At 42.7% G+C, this 20,657-nt stretch overlaps 1 protein-coding gene across 2 annotated transcripts in view; it reads right to left on the reverse strand.

Moving 5' to 3' along the window:
• COL26A1 (collagen type XXVI alpha 1 chain) overlaps positions 1-20,657 on the reverse strand; it is a 211,731-nt gene that overhangs the window by 144,600 nt on the left and 46,474 nt on the right. For both annotated transcript variants that reach the window (XM_023740274.1, XM_023740273.1), the window contains exon 5: positions 12,045-12,167. In XM_023740274.1, the coding sequence (XP_023596042.1) occupies positions 12,045-12,167 (123 nt within the window). The remainder of the gene's footprint in view (positions 1-12,044; positions 12,168-20,657) is intronic.

Below are 20,657 nucleotides of genomic sequence, written 5' to 3' on the forward strand. Positions count from 1 at the left end.
ATGATGTCCTCCCACAACTTGTCTGGTGTTCGATCATTAGTGTTCAATGCATCAAATCTATTCTTGAGATGGTCTCTAAATTCAGGCGGGATATACTCAAGGTTGTACTTTGGCTTTCATAGACTTGTTTTAATTTCTTCAGCTTCAAGTTGAACTTGCATAAGATCAATTAATGGTCTATTCAGAAATCAGTCCCTGAACTCGTTCTGACTGATGATGTTGAGCTTCTCCGTTGTCTTTTTCCACAGATGTAGTTGATATGATTCCTGCGTATTCCATCCGGCGAGGTCCACGTGTATAGTCGCAGTTTATGTTTTTGAAAAAAGGTATTTGCAATGAATAGGTCGGTGGTCTTCAAAATTCTATCATATGATCTCCAGTGTCATTTCTATCACCAAGGCCACGTTTTCCAACTACTGATCCTTCTTCCTTTCTCACTTTCACATTCGAATCACCAGTAATTATCAATGCCTCTTGACTACAAGTTTGATCAATTTCAGACTGCAGAAGTTAGTAAAAATCTTCAATTTCTTCGTCTTTGGCATTAGTGGTGGGTGCGTAAATTTGAATAATAGTCATATTAACTGGTCTTCCTTGTAGGCATATGGATATCATCTTATCATTGACAGCATTGTACTTCAGGACAGATCTTGAGATGTTCTTTTTGACAATGAATATGAAGCCATTCCTCTTTAATTTGTCATTCCCAGCATAGTAGATCATATGATTGTCTGATTCAAAATAGCTAAAATCAGTCCATTTCAGCTCACTAATGCCTAAGATATCAATCTTCAAGTATTCCATTTCATTTTTGACAACTTCCAGTTTTCCTAGATTCATACTTCTGACATTCCATGTTCTGATTATCAATGGATGTTTGCAGCTGTTTTTTCTAATTTTGGGTCATGCCACATCATCAAATGAAGTTCCCAAAATCTTTTACTCCATCCATGTCATTAAGATCTACTCTGCTTTCCCAGCCCTATTTTGAGTGTCTTCCAACCTGAGGGGTTTATCGTCCAGCACCGTATCAAACAATGTTCCACTGCTACTCATAAGGTTTTCATTGGCCAATTTTTTTAGAAGTAAATTGCTAGGTCCTTCTTCTTTCTCTGTCTTAGTCTAGAAGCTCTGCTGAAACCTGTCCACGATGGGTGACCCTGCTGGTATTTGAAATACTGGTGGCATAGATCCCCGCATCACAGCAACATACAAGTCACCACAGTACAGCAAACTGACAGAAGAGTGGTGGATGATAAATAGTAGCAGCGATGTTAAATGAGATCAGAAAAACGGAATTTCTCTGAAAGAATGGGAATTAACATTTAATCACCAAAGTTCCCACTAGCTAAAGTTTGAAGGCAAAGGAAAAATTTATGACAAATGCCTGTTGGCTCTGACTGAACTTTCTGCTCTTAGCTCCTAACCCGAAGTAGAAAAGAACGCTTTGAAAGACCGATAAAAACCCCTCACTGAAGACACCAATGCTTCTGAAACCTTATCCAGATAATCACTTAAGTCATAAAGCAGAAAGCAAGTGCAAAAATTAATGATCATTTGAAAATGTTTCAGTCAAGTTCAGTGACTCAGTAGTTTATTCAGCTGTTCTTAGAGGCACATCGTTGTATTTTAAAAGTATAAAAACTTCAACTTGTAATTTTGACATTAAGAGAGCCAGCCCACCGTGCTCTTCATTACAAGGTTTTTCAGTAAAAAATCCTGGCAGTTTATCTTCTAAAACACAGACACAAAGCAGCACGCACACGTACTGTTTTTTGCTTCCACCCTGGTAGCTGACTGTGGAGGCACGGAACACATTAATAATGGGATTGTGGCAAAAGTCCAATTTGGCTGATATCTGTAGAGTAGAAAAGTAAGTTAGAAATTCACAACTCTTCCTGTTTATACCTCTACTCCAAAGATAATGTTAGTTTTTCTTTTTTAAAAACAGATTTATTCATATACCATACAATTCACCCAACTAAAGTGTACAATTCACTGGTGTTTAGTATACTCACATTTATGTGAAACCATCACCTCAGTCAATTTTAGAACATTTTCAACACCTCAAAAAGAAACCCAAAGAGATGACACAAGATGGCAGCTTAGTCACACATCCCATGCCAACAACACCCTACAGCAAAGAACTGAGAAATCAAGTGAAACAGATACGGGAAGCAGACTGCCACATCTTTCTTCCGTGGATCCGCTGGTGGTTTTGAACTGTAGCAGTTGATCACTTTAACCACTACGCCACCAGCATTTCCTAAGTCCAGCAATACATCTTCACTGGCCTACACCAGGGTATATCAACTCTCCAGCCCTATGTCATAATTTAGTCCGCAGGGACCTTGATCACCTTTCCCTTCTACAAAACATCACACCGGTCCATTATATGGATGACAGTACGCAGTCTGAACATAGTGAGGAAGAAGTATCAATGACCCTAGACTTCTTGGTAAGATATTTGTGTACTAGAGGGTGGGAAATTAACCTGACAAAAATCCAGGTGCCTTCCACATCAGTAAAATTTCTAGCGGTCCAGTGATGTAGGGCATGTCAAGAAATTCCTTCTAAAGTCAAGGATACGTTATTGCATCTGGCCCCTCCTACAGCTAAAAAGGAGGCGCAACACCTAGTGGGCCTCTTTGGATTTTGGAGGCAACATACACCTCATTTGGGTGTGCTACTCTGGCCTATTTATCAAGTGACTCAAAAGCTGCTGGTTTTGAGTGGGGCCCAGAACAAGAGAAGGCTCTGCAGCAGGTTCAGGCTGCCGTGCATTCCACTCTGCTGCTTGGACCACGTGGTCCAGTGGATCCAATGGTACTTGAAGTGTCAGTGGCAGATAGAGATGCTGTCTGGAGTCTTTAGAAAGTCCCTATTGGTGAATCACAGTGCAGACTCTTAGGATTTTTCAGCAAAGCCCTGCCATCCTCTGCGGTTACTTTCCTTTTGAGAAACAGCTTTTGGCTTGTTACCGGGCCTTAGTAGAGACTGAATGCTTAACCAGGGCCACCAAGTCATCACGCAGCCTGAGCTGCCCATCATGAACTGGGTGTTGTCTGACCTACAGAGCCATAAAGTCAGATGTGCACAGCAGCACTCCATCATTAAATTGAAGTGATATATACGAGATCAAGCTTGAGCAATACCTGAAGGCACAGGTAAGTTGCACGAGGAAGTGGCCCAAATGCCCATGGTCTCCACTCCTGTCACATTATCTGCCCTCTCCCAGTTTGCACCTATGGCCTCATGGGGAGGTTCCTTATGATTAGTTAACTGAGGAAGAGAAAACTCGTGCCTGGTTTACAGATGGTTCTGCACCACATGCAGGCACTACTCAAAAGTGAACAATGGCAGCACTGCAGCCCCTTTCTGGGATCTCTCTGAAGGACCTCGGTGAAGGGAAATCCTTCCAAAGGGCAGAACTTTGAGCAGGGCACCAGGTTCGTTTTGCTTGGAAGGAGAAATGGCCAGATGTGCAATTCTGTACTGATTCATGGGCTGTGGCAATGGTTTGGCTGGATGATCAGGGACTTGGAAGGAACATGATTGGAAAATTGGAGACGAGGCAGTATGGGGAAGAGGTATGTGGATCGACTTCTCTGAATGGGCCAAAGAAGTGAAGATATTTGCATCTCATGTGAATGAATGCTCACCATAGGGTGGCCTCAGTAGAGGAGGACTTTAACAATCAAGTGGATAGGATGACACATTCTGCGGAAACCTCTTTCCCAAGCCACTCCCGTCATTGCCCAATGGGCTCATGAACAAGGTGGTTATGGTGGCAGGGATGGAGGTTATGCATGGGCTCAGCAACATGGACTTCTACTCACCAAGGCAGACTTGGCTACAGACACTGCTGAGTGCCTAGTCTGCCAGTAGCAGAGACCAACACTGAGTCCCCCCTATGACACCATTCCTCGAGGTGATCAGCTGGCAATCTGGTGGCAGTTTGATTACATTGGACCACTTCAATCATGGAAAGGGCAGTGTTTCATTCTTACTGGGATAGACACTTAATCTGGATACAGATTTGCCTTCCCTGCGTGCAATGCTTCTGCCAAAACTACCATCTGTGAACTCACTATCATGGTATCCCACACAACATTGCCTCAGATCAAGGGATTCACCTCACAGCAAATGAAGTGTGGCAATGGGCTCATGCTCATAGAATTCACTGGTCCTACCATGTTCCCCATCATCCCGAAGCAGCTAGCTTGATAGAACAATGGAGTGGCCTTCTAAAGACACAGTTATCACTCTAGCTATGCGGCAATACTTTGCAGGGATGGGGCAATGTTCTCCAGGAGGCTATATATGCTGTAAACTAGCATGCAATATATGGTGCTTTTTCTCCCATAGCCAAAATTCACAGGTCCAGGAATCAAGGGGTGGAAATGGGAGTGGCACCACTCACTAATACCCCTAGTGACACATTCACAAGATTTTTTGCTTCCTGTCCCCACAACCCTATACTTTGCAGGTCTAGAGGTCTTAGTTTCAAAGGGAGGAATGTTCCCACCTGGAGACACAGCAATGAGTTCAATGAACTGGATGTTAAGAATACCACCAGTCACTTTGGGCTTCTCTGGATTAACAGGTCAAGAACGGAGTTATCCTGTGAGCTGGTTTGATTGATCCTTATTACTCAGGGGAAATTGGATTGATATTATATAATGGAGGTAAAAAAGAGTATGTCTGGAATACATACTCTTAGGCATCTCTTAGTACTACCATGCTCTGTGATTAAAGTCAATGGAAAACTTCAGCAACCCAATTCTGACATGACTACTAATGGCCCAGACCCTTCATGAATGAAGGTTTGGGTTACCCTATCAAGCAAAGAACCACCACCAGCTCAGGTGCTTGCTGAGGGCAAAGGGAATATGAAATGGTCGTGGAAGAAGGTAGTACTAAATACAAGTTATGACCATGAAATGGGACTGTAATTGTTATGAATATTTCTTTCTTGTATTATTATATGTGTATGTGTAGTGCAAAGACCTGGAGTTAGAAAACCAAACAGGAAGAACACACTTTGCATCTCTCAAGTTGAAAGAACTGAAGAAAAAATACAATCCTTGAGTTGCAATATTGAAGGATTCTATGGGCAAAATACTGAACGACACAGGAAGCATCAAAAGAAGATAGAAGGAATACACAGAATAACTGTACCAAAAAGAACTGGTTGACGTTCAACCATTTCAAGAGGTAGTATATGACCAAGAACCGACGGTACCGAGGAAGAAGTCTAAGCTATACTGAAGACGCGGGAGAAAAACAAGTCTTCTGGAATTGAGAGAATACCAATTGAGATGTTTCAGCAAATGGATGCAGCGCAGGAAGTGCTCATTCATCTATGCCAAGAAATCTGGAAGACAGCTACCTAGTCAACCGACTGGAAGAGATCCATATTTATGCCTATTCCAAACAAAGGTGATCTAACAGAATGCGAAAATTATTGAACAATACTATGAACATCACACGCAAGTAAATTTTTGCTGAAAATCATTCAAAAGCAGTTGCAGCAGTACATCAACAGGGAATTATCAGAAATTCAAGTCAGATTCAGAAGAGGACGTGGAACCAGGGATATCATTGCTGATGTCAGATGGATCTTGCCTGAAAGCAGAGAATACCAGGAAGATGTTTACCTGTGTTTTATTGACTATGCAAAGGCAATAAACTATGTGGATCATAACAAACCATGGACAATGTTGTGAATAATGGGAATTTCAGAACACTTAATTGTGCCCAGGAGGAACCAGTATCTAGACTAAGAGGCAGTCATTGGAACAGAACAAGGGGATACTGTGTGGTTTAAAGTCAGGAAAGGTGTATGTCAGGGTTGTATCCTTTTGCCATAATTATTCAATCTGTATGAGGAGCAAATAATCCAAGAAACTGGACTATATGAAGAAGAACGAGGCATTAGGATTGGGGGAAAACTCATTAACACCTTGCCTTATGCAGATGACACAACCTTGCTTGCTGAAAGTGAAGAGGACTTGAAGCACTTATTGATGAAGATTAAAGACTACAGCCTTCAGTATGGTTACATCTGAACATAAAGAAAACAAAAATCCTCACAACTGGACCAATAAGCAACATGATAAACAGAGAAAATGTTGAAGTTGTTAAGAATTTCCTTTTACTTGTATCCACAATCAACGCCCATAGAAGCAGCAGTCAAGAAATCAAATGACAGATTGCATCCGGTAATCCTGCTGCAAAAGACCTCTTTAAAATGTTAAAAAGCAAAAATGTCACTTTAAGGACTAAGGTGCTCCTGGCCCAAGCCATGGTGTTTTCAATCGCCTCATACACATGTGAAAGCTAGACAAAGAATAAAGAAGATTGAAGAAGAACTGATGCCTTTGAATTATGGTGTTAGTGAAGAATATTGACTCTATCACGGACTACCAGAAGAACGAACAAATCTGTCTGGGAAGAGGTACAGTCACAATGTTCCTTAGAAGCAAGGATGGTGAGACTTCGTCTCAAATACTTTGAACATGTTATCAGGAGGGACCAGTCCCTGGAGAAAGACATCATGCTTGGTAAAGTAGAGGGTCATCGAAAAAGAGGAAGACCCTCAACGAGATGGATTGACACAGTGGCTGCAACAATGGGCTCAAGCATAACAACGATTATGAAGATGGCGCAGGACTGGGCAGTGTTTCGTTCTGTTGTACACAGGGTTGCTCTGAGTCGGAACTGACTCAACGGCACCTAACAGCAACAACAAATGGTAGAATGTTATGGGTTGAATTGAGTCCCCCAAAAATACGTGCTTTAAATCCTAACCTCTATGCCTGTGATTATAATCCCATCTGGGAATGAGTTATCTTTGTTATGTTAATAAGCAGGCATAGTGTAGGCTGTCTCTTGAGTCAATCTCTTTTGAGGTATAAAAAGAGATTAAATGAGAGCAAACAAGCAGAGATAGGGGAAGAGAGATGCCAAGCACATGAAGATTGCCCAGGAGCAGAAGCTCCAAGAGACAAGGACCTTCCTCCAGAGCCGATAGAAAGAGAAAGCCTTCCCCCAGAGCCGGCACCCTGTATTTGGACTTCTAGCCTTCTAAATTGTGAGAAAATACATTTTTGTTTGTTAGAGCCACCACTTATGGTATTTCTGTTATAGAAGCACTAGAAAACTAAGACACTTTCTATGCATAAAAAATATTAAAGAAACACTTCCAGATACAATAAAACATCTTTAACGTAATAATACAGTAATAATAATAATGTTTTGATGCATGTTGTGAGGTATCACCCGTTTGTTATCATGAACCATTATATATACCTTCTCTACAGATGAAGAGACACCTGCAGGGCAAATGTTACCCAAAATGTTTAGAAGATTCTTTTCTGTAAAATCTTTGAGATCAATTAGATACTTCATTGTAGACTCTGAACTAAAAAATCTATGTTGTACCACCAGGCCACATTTCTGCATTCCACCTTCACCTCCTCACCAGAACTGCTAACCACATGGACTAATTGAGGCCCCTGCCTCAGGGTGCAAGGGAGAAAGTGCCATTCAGGATCTGCTAAGAGCAAGCCTGGAGCCCAAGGGTGGGGAAGAGGATGCTTAGGGGAACCCAAGTCCAAAGTTCTCCATAGACCCCCAGAAACCATATGGACATAGAGAGGTCAGGAATCTAAGACTGCCCCTTCCTCCAGCCACCAAAAGGCCGAGAACGGATGCAGTAGTGAAACCCCACATGTGTAAGGAAGGGGAAACAGAAGCCCAGAGAGGTGCTGCAATGGCCACAGGCTACACAGCACAGAGAGCCTAGCAAGGCAGGGTGGGTCGGAGCTGGGTAAAGGGTGCTGTGGAGGCCGGCCATGTGCTCAGCGTGGTGCACTGATCGGTTGTACTCAGAGAACACATAGAGCATGGTGACCGCATCCTGGCCACCAGCTGCCACCATCTGCAGCCCTGCCACGCAGAGTGCAGCAACGGTGCTTGAGGCATGCAGATGGTGGGGATGGCCCTTTCCGAGTTCCAAGGGAGGCGGATGCATGTGGGCTCTCCACTCCGTGCTGCAGCCTGCAGCTGGGTGCACCATGTTGCAGGGGCCCGCCTGCCACCAGCATTTGCTCAAGGACCTGCTGCAGCACCTTTGCACGCAGGAGAAGCTCGGCCCATCTGGGAGCTTGGAGGCCCGAACACCAAGTCAGTTTTTTCCTAATAGGCTTTACAGGGGTTGGTTCGTAACTATGGGTAGTACATACATTGGACATTTTTAACTCAGGGACTGCCTGTATGTACTTTGCTAGACTGAGTTTTGTTTTGTTTTGTTTTTTCTCCTTAAGCACTTTGAATATGCTCTCCCACTGCCTTCTGGCCCCCATTGTTTCTGCTGAAAAGTCATGTGTTAATCTTATTTGAGTTCCCTTATAAGAGACAAGTTGTTTTTCTTTTGCTGTTTTCAAGATTCCCTTCTTGTCTTTGACTTTCATGATTTTTATCATATATGTGTTTATGGGTCTTTTTACATTTCCTGGATGTTTAGTTGTTGTTTTTCAATAAATCTGGGAAGTTTTCAGCCATTATTTATTTAACTATTTTTTCTTCTCCTTTCTCTCTCCTCTTCTTCTGATACTCCCATTACATGTATACTGATGCACTTAATGATGCCCCACATTTCTTTAAAGCTCTGTTTATTTTCTTCTTCTTTTTCTCTCTCTCTCTGCTCTTTGGTTTGCATAATCTCTATCAATCTATCTTCAAATTTGCTAATTCTTTCTTTTGCCAGTTCAAATCTACTGTTGAGCCCATTAACTGAATTTTTTATTTCAATTATTGTACTTTTCAACTCCAGAATTTTATTCCTTTTTTATAATTTCTGTATCTTTCTTGATAGTCTCTATTTGATGTTATATTGTCATCATACTTTCCTTTACTTATTTAATCATGCTTTCTTTTATTTCTGTGAACATATTTATAACAGCTACTTCGAAGTCTTTTTCTGTTAAATCCTAACTTTAGTCACTCTCAGAGGCAATTTCTATTGCCTGTTGTGTTTGTATCCGGCACATGGGTCATACATTCCTGTTTCTTTGCATGCCTCATAATTTTTTTGTTAAAAACTGGACGTTTTATAATATATATTGTAGCAACTGTGGGTAGTGTCCTACCACCCAGGACTTACTGTTATTTGCTTGTTTGTTTGCTTAATGACTGGTTGAATTATATTAGTGAAGCACATTTTCCTTTTTTCCTACCCCCAACTCCCCCCTCCCCCCACCCCACACACACAGAGCTAAGCCTCTTATGTTGTTTCTCAGGGGAGTACAGTTTTGGGTATGTCCACAGTCACCCTGGGATGACAGTAGTATTGGTAAGGCTTTCTTTCTCTCTTTTCCAGACCACAATCAGCTGTTAAACTCCACTAAATGCTGGCTAATTGCTCTATTTTTTTTCAATGATGCCCTGGGATATAAATTGCTCCACAGACTAATCCAATGAAATATGAGTCCTTTGAAGGAATAGTTTCTGAGGTCAGTGTCTGATACTTGCTTTCACCCCAGAAGGGATTCTCCTAGCTGTCTTATTCCCCAGTTCTATCTTACATACTAGCCAGCCTATAATCTAGTGTATATCTTCATTAAATCTACAAATCTCCCAATTGTTGTTCACCACAACCTCCACTGTTCTTGAGAGCACCCTTAGGTTTGAACTTCTCCACGCTCTGTTGCAAATGAAATCATTTCCCTTGAGAAGAGGATGTGGTACATGCTTCTCCCCTCAGGCAAAATCTCTGAGCCAGGACTCTGGAACTAGGGATAGGGACAAAGACAAACTTCTCTCTGAGTAATATCCCCAGTCTAGGGGCTGAACCCTCAGAGGGGGAGTAGTCTGAGGCATTTCAAGCTTGCCTTTCTTAGTGTAGAACCAGCAACTCAGGAGATGGGGCAAGGGTGGTTGGAACCCCTGTACTCTCAGCATGCTGCCTCCGAGGCAGAACCTCTATTCCATGAATGGGAGCCTGGTCAGAAGAAGCAAGCTCCTACCTCTCAACCATACTCAACTAGGCCTTAGCCTCAGTGATAGGTAGCTGGGGTGAGGATGATAAATGCTGAAGTCCTGATTCTCCTTGGAAGAAAGTCCTCCAATTAGGGTAGAGGGAGCCCTGTGTTCTTCGCTGCAGCAGTCTGTAGCGGAGTCTCCATCATGTTGAGTGGGGAGGGTGGAGGGAAGGAGTGGTCACTTACAGACCAGACTCCATAGATGTTTCTTCTCAAAAGATGTTCCCAAGATTAAGCGATCATGACCTGGTAATCTAAAGCTCCCTGCTGATGAGAAAGGCAAGAGAGTCTTGAAATTTATCTCCTGGGGGTGTGGGGGAGACAGGGGAAAGGAGAGCTCTGTGTGGTTCTATTAAAACTGATTTGTCTTCATGGGAAAAAAAGTTCCATAAGTGGGAGATTAGATTATGTTATTTTATAATATAATCTAACACATCTATTTTTACACACATATCAGATATATACGTATAACTGGAGAAAATGCCTGAAATGGCACACTTTCAATAGTAATAATAATGGGATTGTAGAGGAATAGGGAGAGGAGAGAATGTTCATCTTTTACCGTATAGAGTTCTGTAATAATTGGATTTTTTTAGAGTGAGTATATATCACTTTCTTCATAATAACAACAACAGTAAAAAGTAAATTCAGAAAATAAATGCAAATCTAGAAAATAAAAAAAGCTGTTCCCTCCCCATGACCAGCTTGGTGGCCTGTGGCCTAAGACCAGAGTCTCTGCCACATTTTTTGGTTCCTCCATTCATGACTAGGAAACCCTGGTGGCATACTGGTTAAGAGCTACAGCTGCTAACCAAAAGGTCGGCAGTTCAAATCCACCAGGCAATCCTTGGAAACCCTCTATCCTACATGGTTGCTATGAGTCGGAATCGACTCCACAGCAACGGGTTTGGTTTTGTTTTTTTCCATTCATGACTAAGCATGTTCTGGGGTCGGCTCCATGCTGAGCCATATAGGGGGCAGCACTTAGTGAGGACAAAGGCAGAGGCCCTGGCTCATGAGCTCACTCTCCATTTTTGGTGATGAAAACAAATCCAACTTATGATGACCCCACGCAAAAATGTTCTGTCAGAAATCAAAAAAATAAATAAATAAACTCGTTGCTGTTGAGTTGATTCCAACTCATAACATGCTCTGGTGGCGCATTGGTTAAGAGCTTGGCTGCTAATCAAAAGGTCAGCAGTTCAAATCCACCAGCTGCTCCTTGGAAACCCTATGGGGCAGTTCTACACTGTCCTATAGGGTTGCTATGAGTTGCTATGAGATGAGATGAGTTCTGTTAGAACGGGTACAAAATCCTCTCAGCACAAAGAAAGGAGGGACAGAGGAGTTTAAGGAGTAGAAGTCCAGACAGAGGTGGGGAAGGTCCTTGAGGCAGAGGCCTGGGGCTGGACAGGTTCGGGGGGTGTGGGCAGAAGGAATAGTCAGTCCCTTGAGCTGGAGAAGGGCCTGGAGGAGGAGGAGAGGCAGGGGAAGTATGATCTCAGAAGCCATAAATGACAGGCCACTCATTGAGATCTCTCCTTGTGGAGGTGGAGGGGGCTGTTGAGCCACTGATAAGCTGTGGCCCAGGGTGGGGCTGGTGAGACAGGCAGGCTGGAGGCAGGGCTGGATCCCCAAGGGCATCATATGCCCACATTCTAGTCTGGAGCCCCAAAGCTGGCCACAAGGGAACCTCCTCAGGCCCACCTGGCCCTTCCGCTCCCCCTCTGTTCCCTGGCCCCATTCATTTGCTGTGGCATTCCTTGCCCATCTAACACGCCACTGGATTGTGAGGTCCCATCAGGGTGGGGAACACATCCCTTTCATCTTTGCGCACAAACACCCCACATGCCGTGTACACAGAAAGTGCTTGATAAATGCACATTCAACTCTTGCCTCCAAGTGTCAACCCAGCCTCCCCCAGCACCTGTGCTGGAGTTGGATTCATCCAAGGGAAAAGAAAGGAAGGGCAGAGTGGGCCAGCCCTATGGCCTTTACCTCACGAGGTTGGTGCAGGGCCCGGGCCACCGGCAGCTCTGGTACACACGCTGGACCACCGTCTCTGAGCCATTCTGCACCTGGCAGGACACAGTCCGTGTCACCGTGTGATGGCACCAATGTCTGTGGGGAGAGGAACAGTCACATCAGCCTGCATGTTCCTAGAGGCACTGACTGAAGGTCAGAAGGCCTTGCTGGCTGAGAGGCCCTCCACAAACCTAGGGAGCTCATTCTCTTGGGCAAGAGGTGCACTGAGACGCTCTGTCCATGCTGGTGGGGAAAGGGAGAGCACCTATACTCCTTGACCACTATCATGGATTGAATTGTGTCCCCCAAAAGTATGTGTCAACTTGGTTAGGCCATGATTCCCAGTATTGTGTGGTTGTCCTCCATTTTGTGATTTATGTAATTTTCTTATGTGTTGTAAATCCTAATCTCTGCCAGTGCTTAATGAGGGAAGATTAGATTACGTTAAAGAGGATTAGGGTGGGATGTAACACCCTTTCTCATGTCACATCCCTGATCCAATGTAAAGGGAGTTTTCCTGGGGTGTGGCCTGCATCATCTTTTATCTTACAAGAGATAAAAGGAAAGGGAAGCAAGCAGAGAGTGGGGGACCACTGGAGCAGAGTATGTCCTTTGGATCCAGGGTTCCTGCAGAGAGAAGCTCCTAGATCAGGGGAAGATTGATGACAAGGATCTTCCTCCAGGGCTGACAGAGACAAAAGCCTTCCCCTGAAGGCTGGCACCCTGAATTTGGCCTTCTAACCTACTAGACTGTGAGAGAATAAACTTCCATTTGTTAAAGCCATCCACTTGTGGTGTTTCTGTTATAGCAGCACTAGATGACGAAGACAGCCACCAAGCCCCAGTATCATTTCAATTTCTCAGTCAGTCAGTCAGTCATCAAATATGCCTTGTAGAATCAATGAAAAGACTCAATCCCTGCCCACTGGGAAACCCTACTCTGGTGAGAAAGACAGGCCCATAGGAATGCAGGGTAATGGGTACAACCCATGATGAACACAGGGAGCCATAAGAAAGAGAAAGACCCTCAACCCAACAGATCCTAAGAAAGGCCAATCAGCTGAGAACTGAAAGATAAGTGTTAACTGAGCAAAAGTTTGGGGGAATTGAGAGGGAACAGCATTAGTGGAGGAGGGAACAGAGTGAGCAAAGCCATAGTGGTCAAAGAGATCATGGCTTGTCCAGGGGCCTGCATGTTATTAGACATGGCTGGAAGGAAGGCTAGAGGAAGGATAGGAGCCAGGGAAGAGGTGCATTACTTGCCAGGTTAGAGGTGGGTTTTTTCGTGAAGTCAGTAGGGTGTCATTGAAGGATTCCAAGCAGGAAAGTGACTTGGATGGATCTCTGTTTTAGAACAGCCCCTCTGGCAGGAGTGTGTAGGACAGAATGGCCAGGAGAGATGAAGGCAAGGAGGCCAGTTAGAGGGCTGAGATCCAGAGAAGAGGTGGAGGGGCCTATGCCTGGGTAGTAACAGTGGAGAGGGATGGGAGATCGCAAACAATATTAACAAGGTGAGTGGATCAAGATGGCAGATGTAGCACATATTCCTGCCTCCCCCTCCTATCCTCTTTCCCTAGAAATTTAAATATAAAGAGTCCCTAACAACATTGGAAAACAGGAAGCAGTAGGCCAGAAATTTTGAGGAATCTTGAGGGACAGAAAGCAGATGGGACTAACTGGAAGGAGGAAGGATGGGGGCAAATGGTGGAAGCAGCCTAGCAGCAGCAGATGTGACTAATGGGGCATGAGAGGGACGCAGAGGTGACTGCCGAGGGATTGGCTGGAGGACCATAGTAAAAGGAGCAAGACAGGCAGACCTGGCCCCCATCCCTGCTGGTGTCAAGAATCAAGCATTGGACTCACCGGCCCTGAGACAGGTGTGGTCAGAGTAGGTGCCTGGACAGAAAACTGGGCAGAGTCTTAAAAGCTAATGACCCCCAGGAGGAATGGGGACTCTCCCAAGGCCAGACACTGAATTCTCACACACCTTTCCACACCATTCACACATACCACCAGCCCTCCAAGAGGCAAAGCTGTAGAAAACAGAGAAAGGCAGACAAGCTAATGGGAAACCCCAAATACCAAGAATTTCAAATTATTTGAGAAAAAAACACCAACACCATGAAAGAAAGCCCCAATAAATCAGACAATAAATCACACCTCAGGAAAAACAATACAGCAAGTAGACAAAGACAATTTTTAAAGCATAATTAATGTTCTGAAATGGATAAGAGAATTTTTCACCCATAAAAAATATAATGAAATAAAAAAATTAGATTTCTTGGAAATGAAAAGTATGACTGTAAAAATAAAAAGCTCAACAGATGGGCTGAGAAACAGAATGAACACAGCTGAGGTGAGCTGGAAATCTGAGCTATGAGCTCTCCCAAGACACATCACAAAAGGGCAAAGAGATGGAAAATGTGAGCAAAAAATGGGAGATCTAGAGACCAGACTGAGAAGTTCTAATATCCATCTATTAGTAGCTGTACAAGAGGAAATCAGAGAGAACAAAGATAAGCATATACTTAAATAAATAATAAATAAAATTTCCAGAAGCTGAAGAAAGAAGTCAGTTCTTAATTTGAAAGGGTCTGTTAGTGCTAAGCAAAATGACTGAAAACAGACAAACATCTAGACATACTGGCAAAATTTCAGAACACTCAGGATAAACAGAAAATGCTAAAAGCTGCAGAAACAAAAGAAAAACAGATAACTTGCAATAAACTGAAATTTGATTTCTTATTAGCAACATCAGGAGCCCTGGTGGTGCAGTGGTTAATCTGCTAACTGAAAGGTTGGCAGTTCAAACTTACCAGCCACTCCACGGGAGAAAGATATGGCAGCCTACTTCTGTAAAAATCATAGCCTAGAAAACTTTATCGGGGTAGTTCTACTCTGTCCTGTAGGGTAGCTATGAGTCTGAATCAACTCAACAGCAACAGGTTTCAAGTTATATCAGCAACATCAGATTGAAGAATATAATGATGCAATAACTTCAAAGTTCTGAGGGGAATTCTATGCCCAGCCAAACTACCCTTTAGAATTAAAGGCAAGAGGAAAACATTTTCGGATGCACAAGGATTTAGAAAGTTTACCAGCCACCCTCTCTGAAAGAATTACTAAAGGATGTATTCCATTAATGAAATAAACTGATAACTGAAAAAAGTGAATGAACAAAACCAAACATGGCTTTAAAAATAAAAAACAGACAAAGCTCAGACAAGTTTGATAAGAAATAAAAAAAAACATATATCAACATCAGGAGCAAGAAAAAAATTCCAGGTACAGAATTAAAATAAGTAAATATTATGTATGATGTGACATCAAAACTTTTTAAAATCTTGACAACTGGACAACTTCTAGGGAAATATAAATTCCCAATATTGGCAGGTCAAAAATATGAATCACCAATACCATAGAAGAAAATAAAAAAGTAGTCAAATCCAATCCCTCTCCCTGAAGGCACCATGAAATTTAGTTCAAAATCTGGTTCTGCCAGCAATAAGAAATCTGAAAAGAAGATTAAGAAAACAACTCCATTTACAATATCATCTAAGAGTAAAATATCTAGGAATAAATTTACCTGGGGATGTGAAAGATTTATACAATGAAAATTACAAAACACTGCTAAAAGATACTAAAACCTTTTGCCATCGAGTCAATTCCAACTCTTAGTAACCCGTTAGTATAGAGTAGAACAACCCTATAGGGTTTCCAAGGAGCGACTGGTAGATTCGAACTGCCAACCTTTCAGTTAGCACCCATAGCTCTTAACCACTGCACCACCAAGGCCCCAAAAGATACAAAAGAAGACCTAAATAGAAACAAAGACGTTCCATGGTCATGGGTTGGAAGACTTAATACAGTCAAGATGTCAATACTACTCAAGTGATCTACAGATACAATGCAATCCCAATCAAAATTCTGACAGCATTCTTTACAGAAATGGAAAAACTAATCTTCAGTTTTATATGGATTGACAAGAGACCCCGAACAGCCACAGCAATTTTGAAGAAGAACAAGGTAGGAAGCCTCACACTCCCTGACTTCAAAACATATTACACTGCTATGGTAATCAAAACAGCCTGGTACAGTTTTCCTCACCATCAGAAAGCAGTGCATTCCTATGAAACCTTTCAGAAGCCAAAATGGCGTAAAGCAAAGAAGCAAGTACCATTAATTTATATGAGAAAAATTTTTAAGCGTTCCCAGACCCAAAAAATAACCAAATTATACCAAATAATGGATAAAACCTAAAATAACACTAACATATAGTAAAAGCTGAGATGCTGAGTGTAGTTCTTGGGGAAGGAGCTTGGCGATGCCACTCTTTCGCTGCTCAGGGGTGTGCTCCTCTTTAACGGCTCGCCACAAAACAAACCCTGAATGCTATTTCCGCTTTTCGGCTTTTTTTGTAAAAGTAAAAATCCTCTTCGGACTTCTTTTGGTTAGCGAAACAGGTGCTAATGTAATCCTTCCATAAAAGCAAAATGGCATAAAGGGAACTTTCAAAAGCAGGGGATACCTGCACTGGTTTAATGATAGACACGTAGACCAATGGAATAGAATTGAAAACCCAGAAGTAAATCCAAACATCTATGGTCAATGGATTTTCAAAAAAGGGAGCCAAATCCATTCAATGGGGAAGGAACAGACTCTTCAACAAATGGTGCTGGCAAAACTGAATTTTCACATGCAGAAAAATCAAACAAGATCCACACCTCATGCCATATACAACCACGAATTCAAAATGAATCAAGGACCTAAATGTAAAATTTAAAATCATAAATTTCTTGGAAGAATATATAGAAGAAAAGCTTTGGGACCTAACTTTTTTTTAATGAGAGATTATCAGACAAAACAACGAATGCTCAAGCAACAGAAAACAAATAGATAACTGGGACCTCAGAAAAGTAAAATACTTAATGTTCATCAAAAGGCTGTATCAAAAGAATAAAGAGACAACCTCCAGACAGGAAAAAAAAATCTTCAAGAACGATATACCCAATAAAGGTCTCATGTCTAAAATATATAGAAAACCTCTACAACTTAACAACAAAAAGCCAAGTAACCCAACCAAAAACTGGGCAAGGAACATGAACAAACACTTCACCAAAGAGGATATTCAAATGGCCGACAGACACGTGAAAAGATGTTTAACATCATTATCCATCAGAGAAATGCAAATCAAAACCACAACGAGGTGTAGTTTCACTCTCATTAGGATGGCTAAGATTAAAAAAACAGAAACTAACAAGTGTTGAAGGGGACGTGGAGAAACCAGAACCCTCATCCATTGCTGGTGGGAATGCAAAATGTTACAGCTGTTATGAAAAAGTCTGGCTGTTGCTCAAAAAATTAGAGGTAGAGCTGCCATATGACCTAGCAATTCCACTCCCAGGTATATACCCCAGGGATCTAATAGAAGTGATATGAATAGACATATGCACACCTATGTTCATCACAGCACTATTCACAATAGCAAAAAGATGGAAACAACCTAAATGCCTATCAACAGATGAATAGATAAGTAAAATGTGGTACAGACATATAACAAAATACTACTCAGTGATAAAGAAAAATGAGTTTCCGAAACATCTTACAATGTGGATAAACTTGGAGGACATTATGTTGAACGAAATAAGTCAATCACAAAACACCTAGTACTGCATGTTCTCACTTTTATAAAATGACATGAATAGGTAAATACACAGGAACTAATGTTCACTGGTAGTTACCTGGGGTTACCAGGGAGGAGAGTGTGAAGGAGAAGGTACTCTCTAGGTAAAAACCAAAACCAAACCCGTTGCCATCGAGTTGATTCCAACTCATCGCGATCCTATAGGACACAGTAACTACCCCATAGGGTTTCCAAGGAGTGGCTGGTGGATTCGAACTGCTGACCTTTTGGTTAGCAGCCGATCTCTTAACCACTGCACCACCAGGGCTCCTAGGTAGGAGTCACTTTTTGTTTATAGAAATGAGAGAAGTGGCACCGAATATGGGTGAAGTTTGCACAGCATGACTGATGTAACTGATGTCAATAAGCTGTACATAGGGAAAAGGGATGAATGGGCAAATGCTAGGTTGCGCATGGTTTTGAAACAATAACAACAACCAAAAAGAGGGGGGGAGGTTAAAGATGCTGACACTAATTAGACATAACCAATCACCTCATGGGATTAGTTGTTTTTTTTTTGTTTGAGGGCTTACGGCCGTGGTCTCGTGAGACAATCCAGGCAATGGGCATAATATAGTTCTTAAAGTTTATGTCCTACTTCCCAGTATGGTGAGTAGCATCTGGGGTCTTAAAAGCTTACAAGTAGCCATCTAAGATACAACTATTGGTCTTTATTCATCTGGAACAAAAGAGAAAAAGGAAATCCAAGAATCAGAGAAGGAACTGGACTGTGGGACTAATTGTCTACATGACCCACTGCCTCCTCCACCTGAGACCAGAAGAACTAGATGGTCCCTAGCTATCACCACTGAGTATTCTGATCAGGAACACAATAGATAAATCCTGATAAAAAGGGAGAAAATGTGGAACACAACTTCAAATTCTTAAAGAATCCAGACTAATTGGACCTTTGGAAGCTGAAGGAGTCCCTGACGCTATGACCCTTCAAACCTTGAACTGAAACTATCCCTTGAAGTCACCTTTAAACTAAGCAACAATTTAGCCCAAAAAGTAAAGATTGTCACCCTTGAGTATTGTGTTTAAAAATATATATGTATATGTATACACATACATGTATATATACACGTAAACTGTAGAATATATACATATATATACGTGTGTATACACACACACACACACACACACAGGAGCCCTGGTGGTACAGTGGTTAAGAGCTTGGCTGCTAATCAAAAGATCGGCAGCTCTAATCCACCAGCTGCTCTTTGGAAACCCTACGGTGTAGCTCTGCTCTGTCCTACAGGGTCGCTATGAGTTGGAATCGACTTGACGGCAACAGGTTTATAAAAATATATACATGTATATATATATATATATGTATGTATGACCAAAAGGTCAACTGCTACTTTAAAGCATGGATGAGACGGTTGGGGGACAGGGAGATAAAGTAAATGGAAGTGAAACAACTAGAACAGAAATAACGAGAATGTTGACACAGTGTGAAAAATCTAACCACTGTCACTGACCATTATGTCTAGAAACTGTAGAATGGGAACAGGTTTTGCTGTGTATATTTACCAAAAATAAAAAATATATGTATTTAAAAAACAAAACATGGTTCTGCCACCAACCTGCTGTGCGACTTGGGCAAAGTGACATCCCTCTCTGAGCCTCAGTTAAATAAAAAAATTCTACCTCTCAAGGTTCCTGTAAGGACCACACGAGCATATCCAGGGTAGCGTTGTGTAAACTGTGCAGCACCACCTAAACCGAGGTATCATTATTGGTTAGCTGGCTACCTAAACAGAGGTTAACAACAGACTAAGGATTGTCCTTCCTATTTTGCAGATCGGGAAAGAGACTGAGAGATTAAATATCCTTTACCATTGCTACAGCTCAAACCAGAGGCTAACCTGGGAAGGGATCCCAGCCCTCCTGCCCAGGGGACCAGCAAAGCCCCCACCGACCCAATACAAACTAGGATTCCCGTGTCTGCCAGATACCCAGGAAAACCAGGTCAGGAAATGGTGCAAGACATCAGCCACCTGGGTCCTCCCTCGTCTCTGCCAAGAAGTGTCAAAGACACCTTGAGCGCTCAGCATGTGCTTCCAAAAAAAGAGAGTGCAATTCTCTTTGGGATGAACTATTGGACTACTCGAGGGCAGATGCTTCACTCCGAGTTCTGCCCAGCATCTGGAAGAAACAGAGTCCAGCCAGTCCAGCCACTCCCTGAAGCCCACATTGGTCAAGGCTGTCTATAGGGAAATGAGCTGTGAATTGGAAAACATTTTCAAATGCCTCAAATCATTGTCTCCAGACATTTGATCTTTTAATGGGCTATAAATGACTTCCAAAAATCAAAAGCTGGCCAAAAACAATGAAGAAGGCAGGCAGAGACAAGGGAAGAGGGCTCGGTGCCTTTTCAGATGGAATTCAAAACCACGTCCTTTGCCCAGTCACACGTGGTTCCAGGGATTCTTGGGGTCAGGGCTCTGCTCTGTATGGCCTCCCGCTTAGAGGCCCCATGTCCTGAGTATTTGTCTATGCCTTTTGTTTGGTGGGTGGCATCTCACCAACACCACCACCGCTGCCCCCACCTACCCCTAACCCTGGTAGGTGTGCGGTGGTGGGTGAACACTGCTCTATGGGCTACAGAATGACTCCACCCAGAGACAGGCAAGGCAGGAAAGCCACAACCCTTTTACAGGGCGAAAGAACTTGGTTGTGGTAGCACTGGTCTTTGACAACCTGAGAAACGAGTGTGCCCTGAGTAGCCTTCGTCAAGATAGCAGGGACTGGCATTATCTTTGGGCATTATCTCAGCCATGTTTCTTCATCTTTCTGACCAAGATGGTAAACTTACTCACAGCAGTCTTTGGGGATGGGATCTGCATCCTTCCAGGATCCCTTTTCTTAGGAAAAGAGGCCCACGCCACTTATGAGCA

Source organism: Trichechus manatus, unplaced genomic scaffold (assembly GCF_000243295.1).
Source record: "Trichechus manatus latirostris isolate Lorelei unplaced genomic scaffold, TriManLat1.0 scaffold00151, whole genome shotgun sequence".
In the NCBI taxonomy this organism is placed as follows: Eukaryota; Metazoa; Chordata; class Mammalia; order Sirenia; family Trichechidae; genus Trichechus; species Trichechus manatus.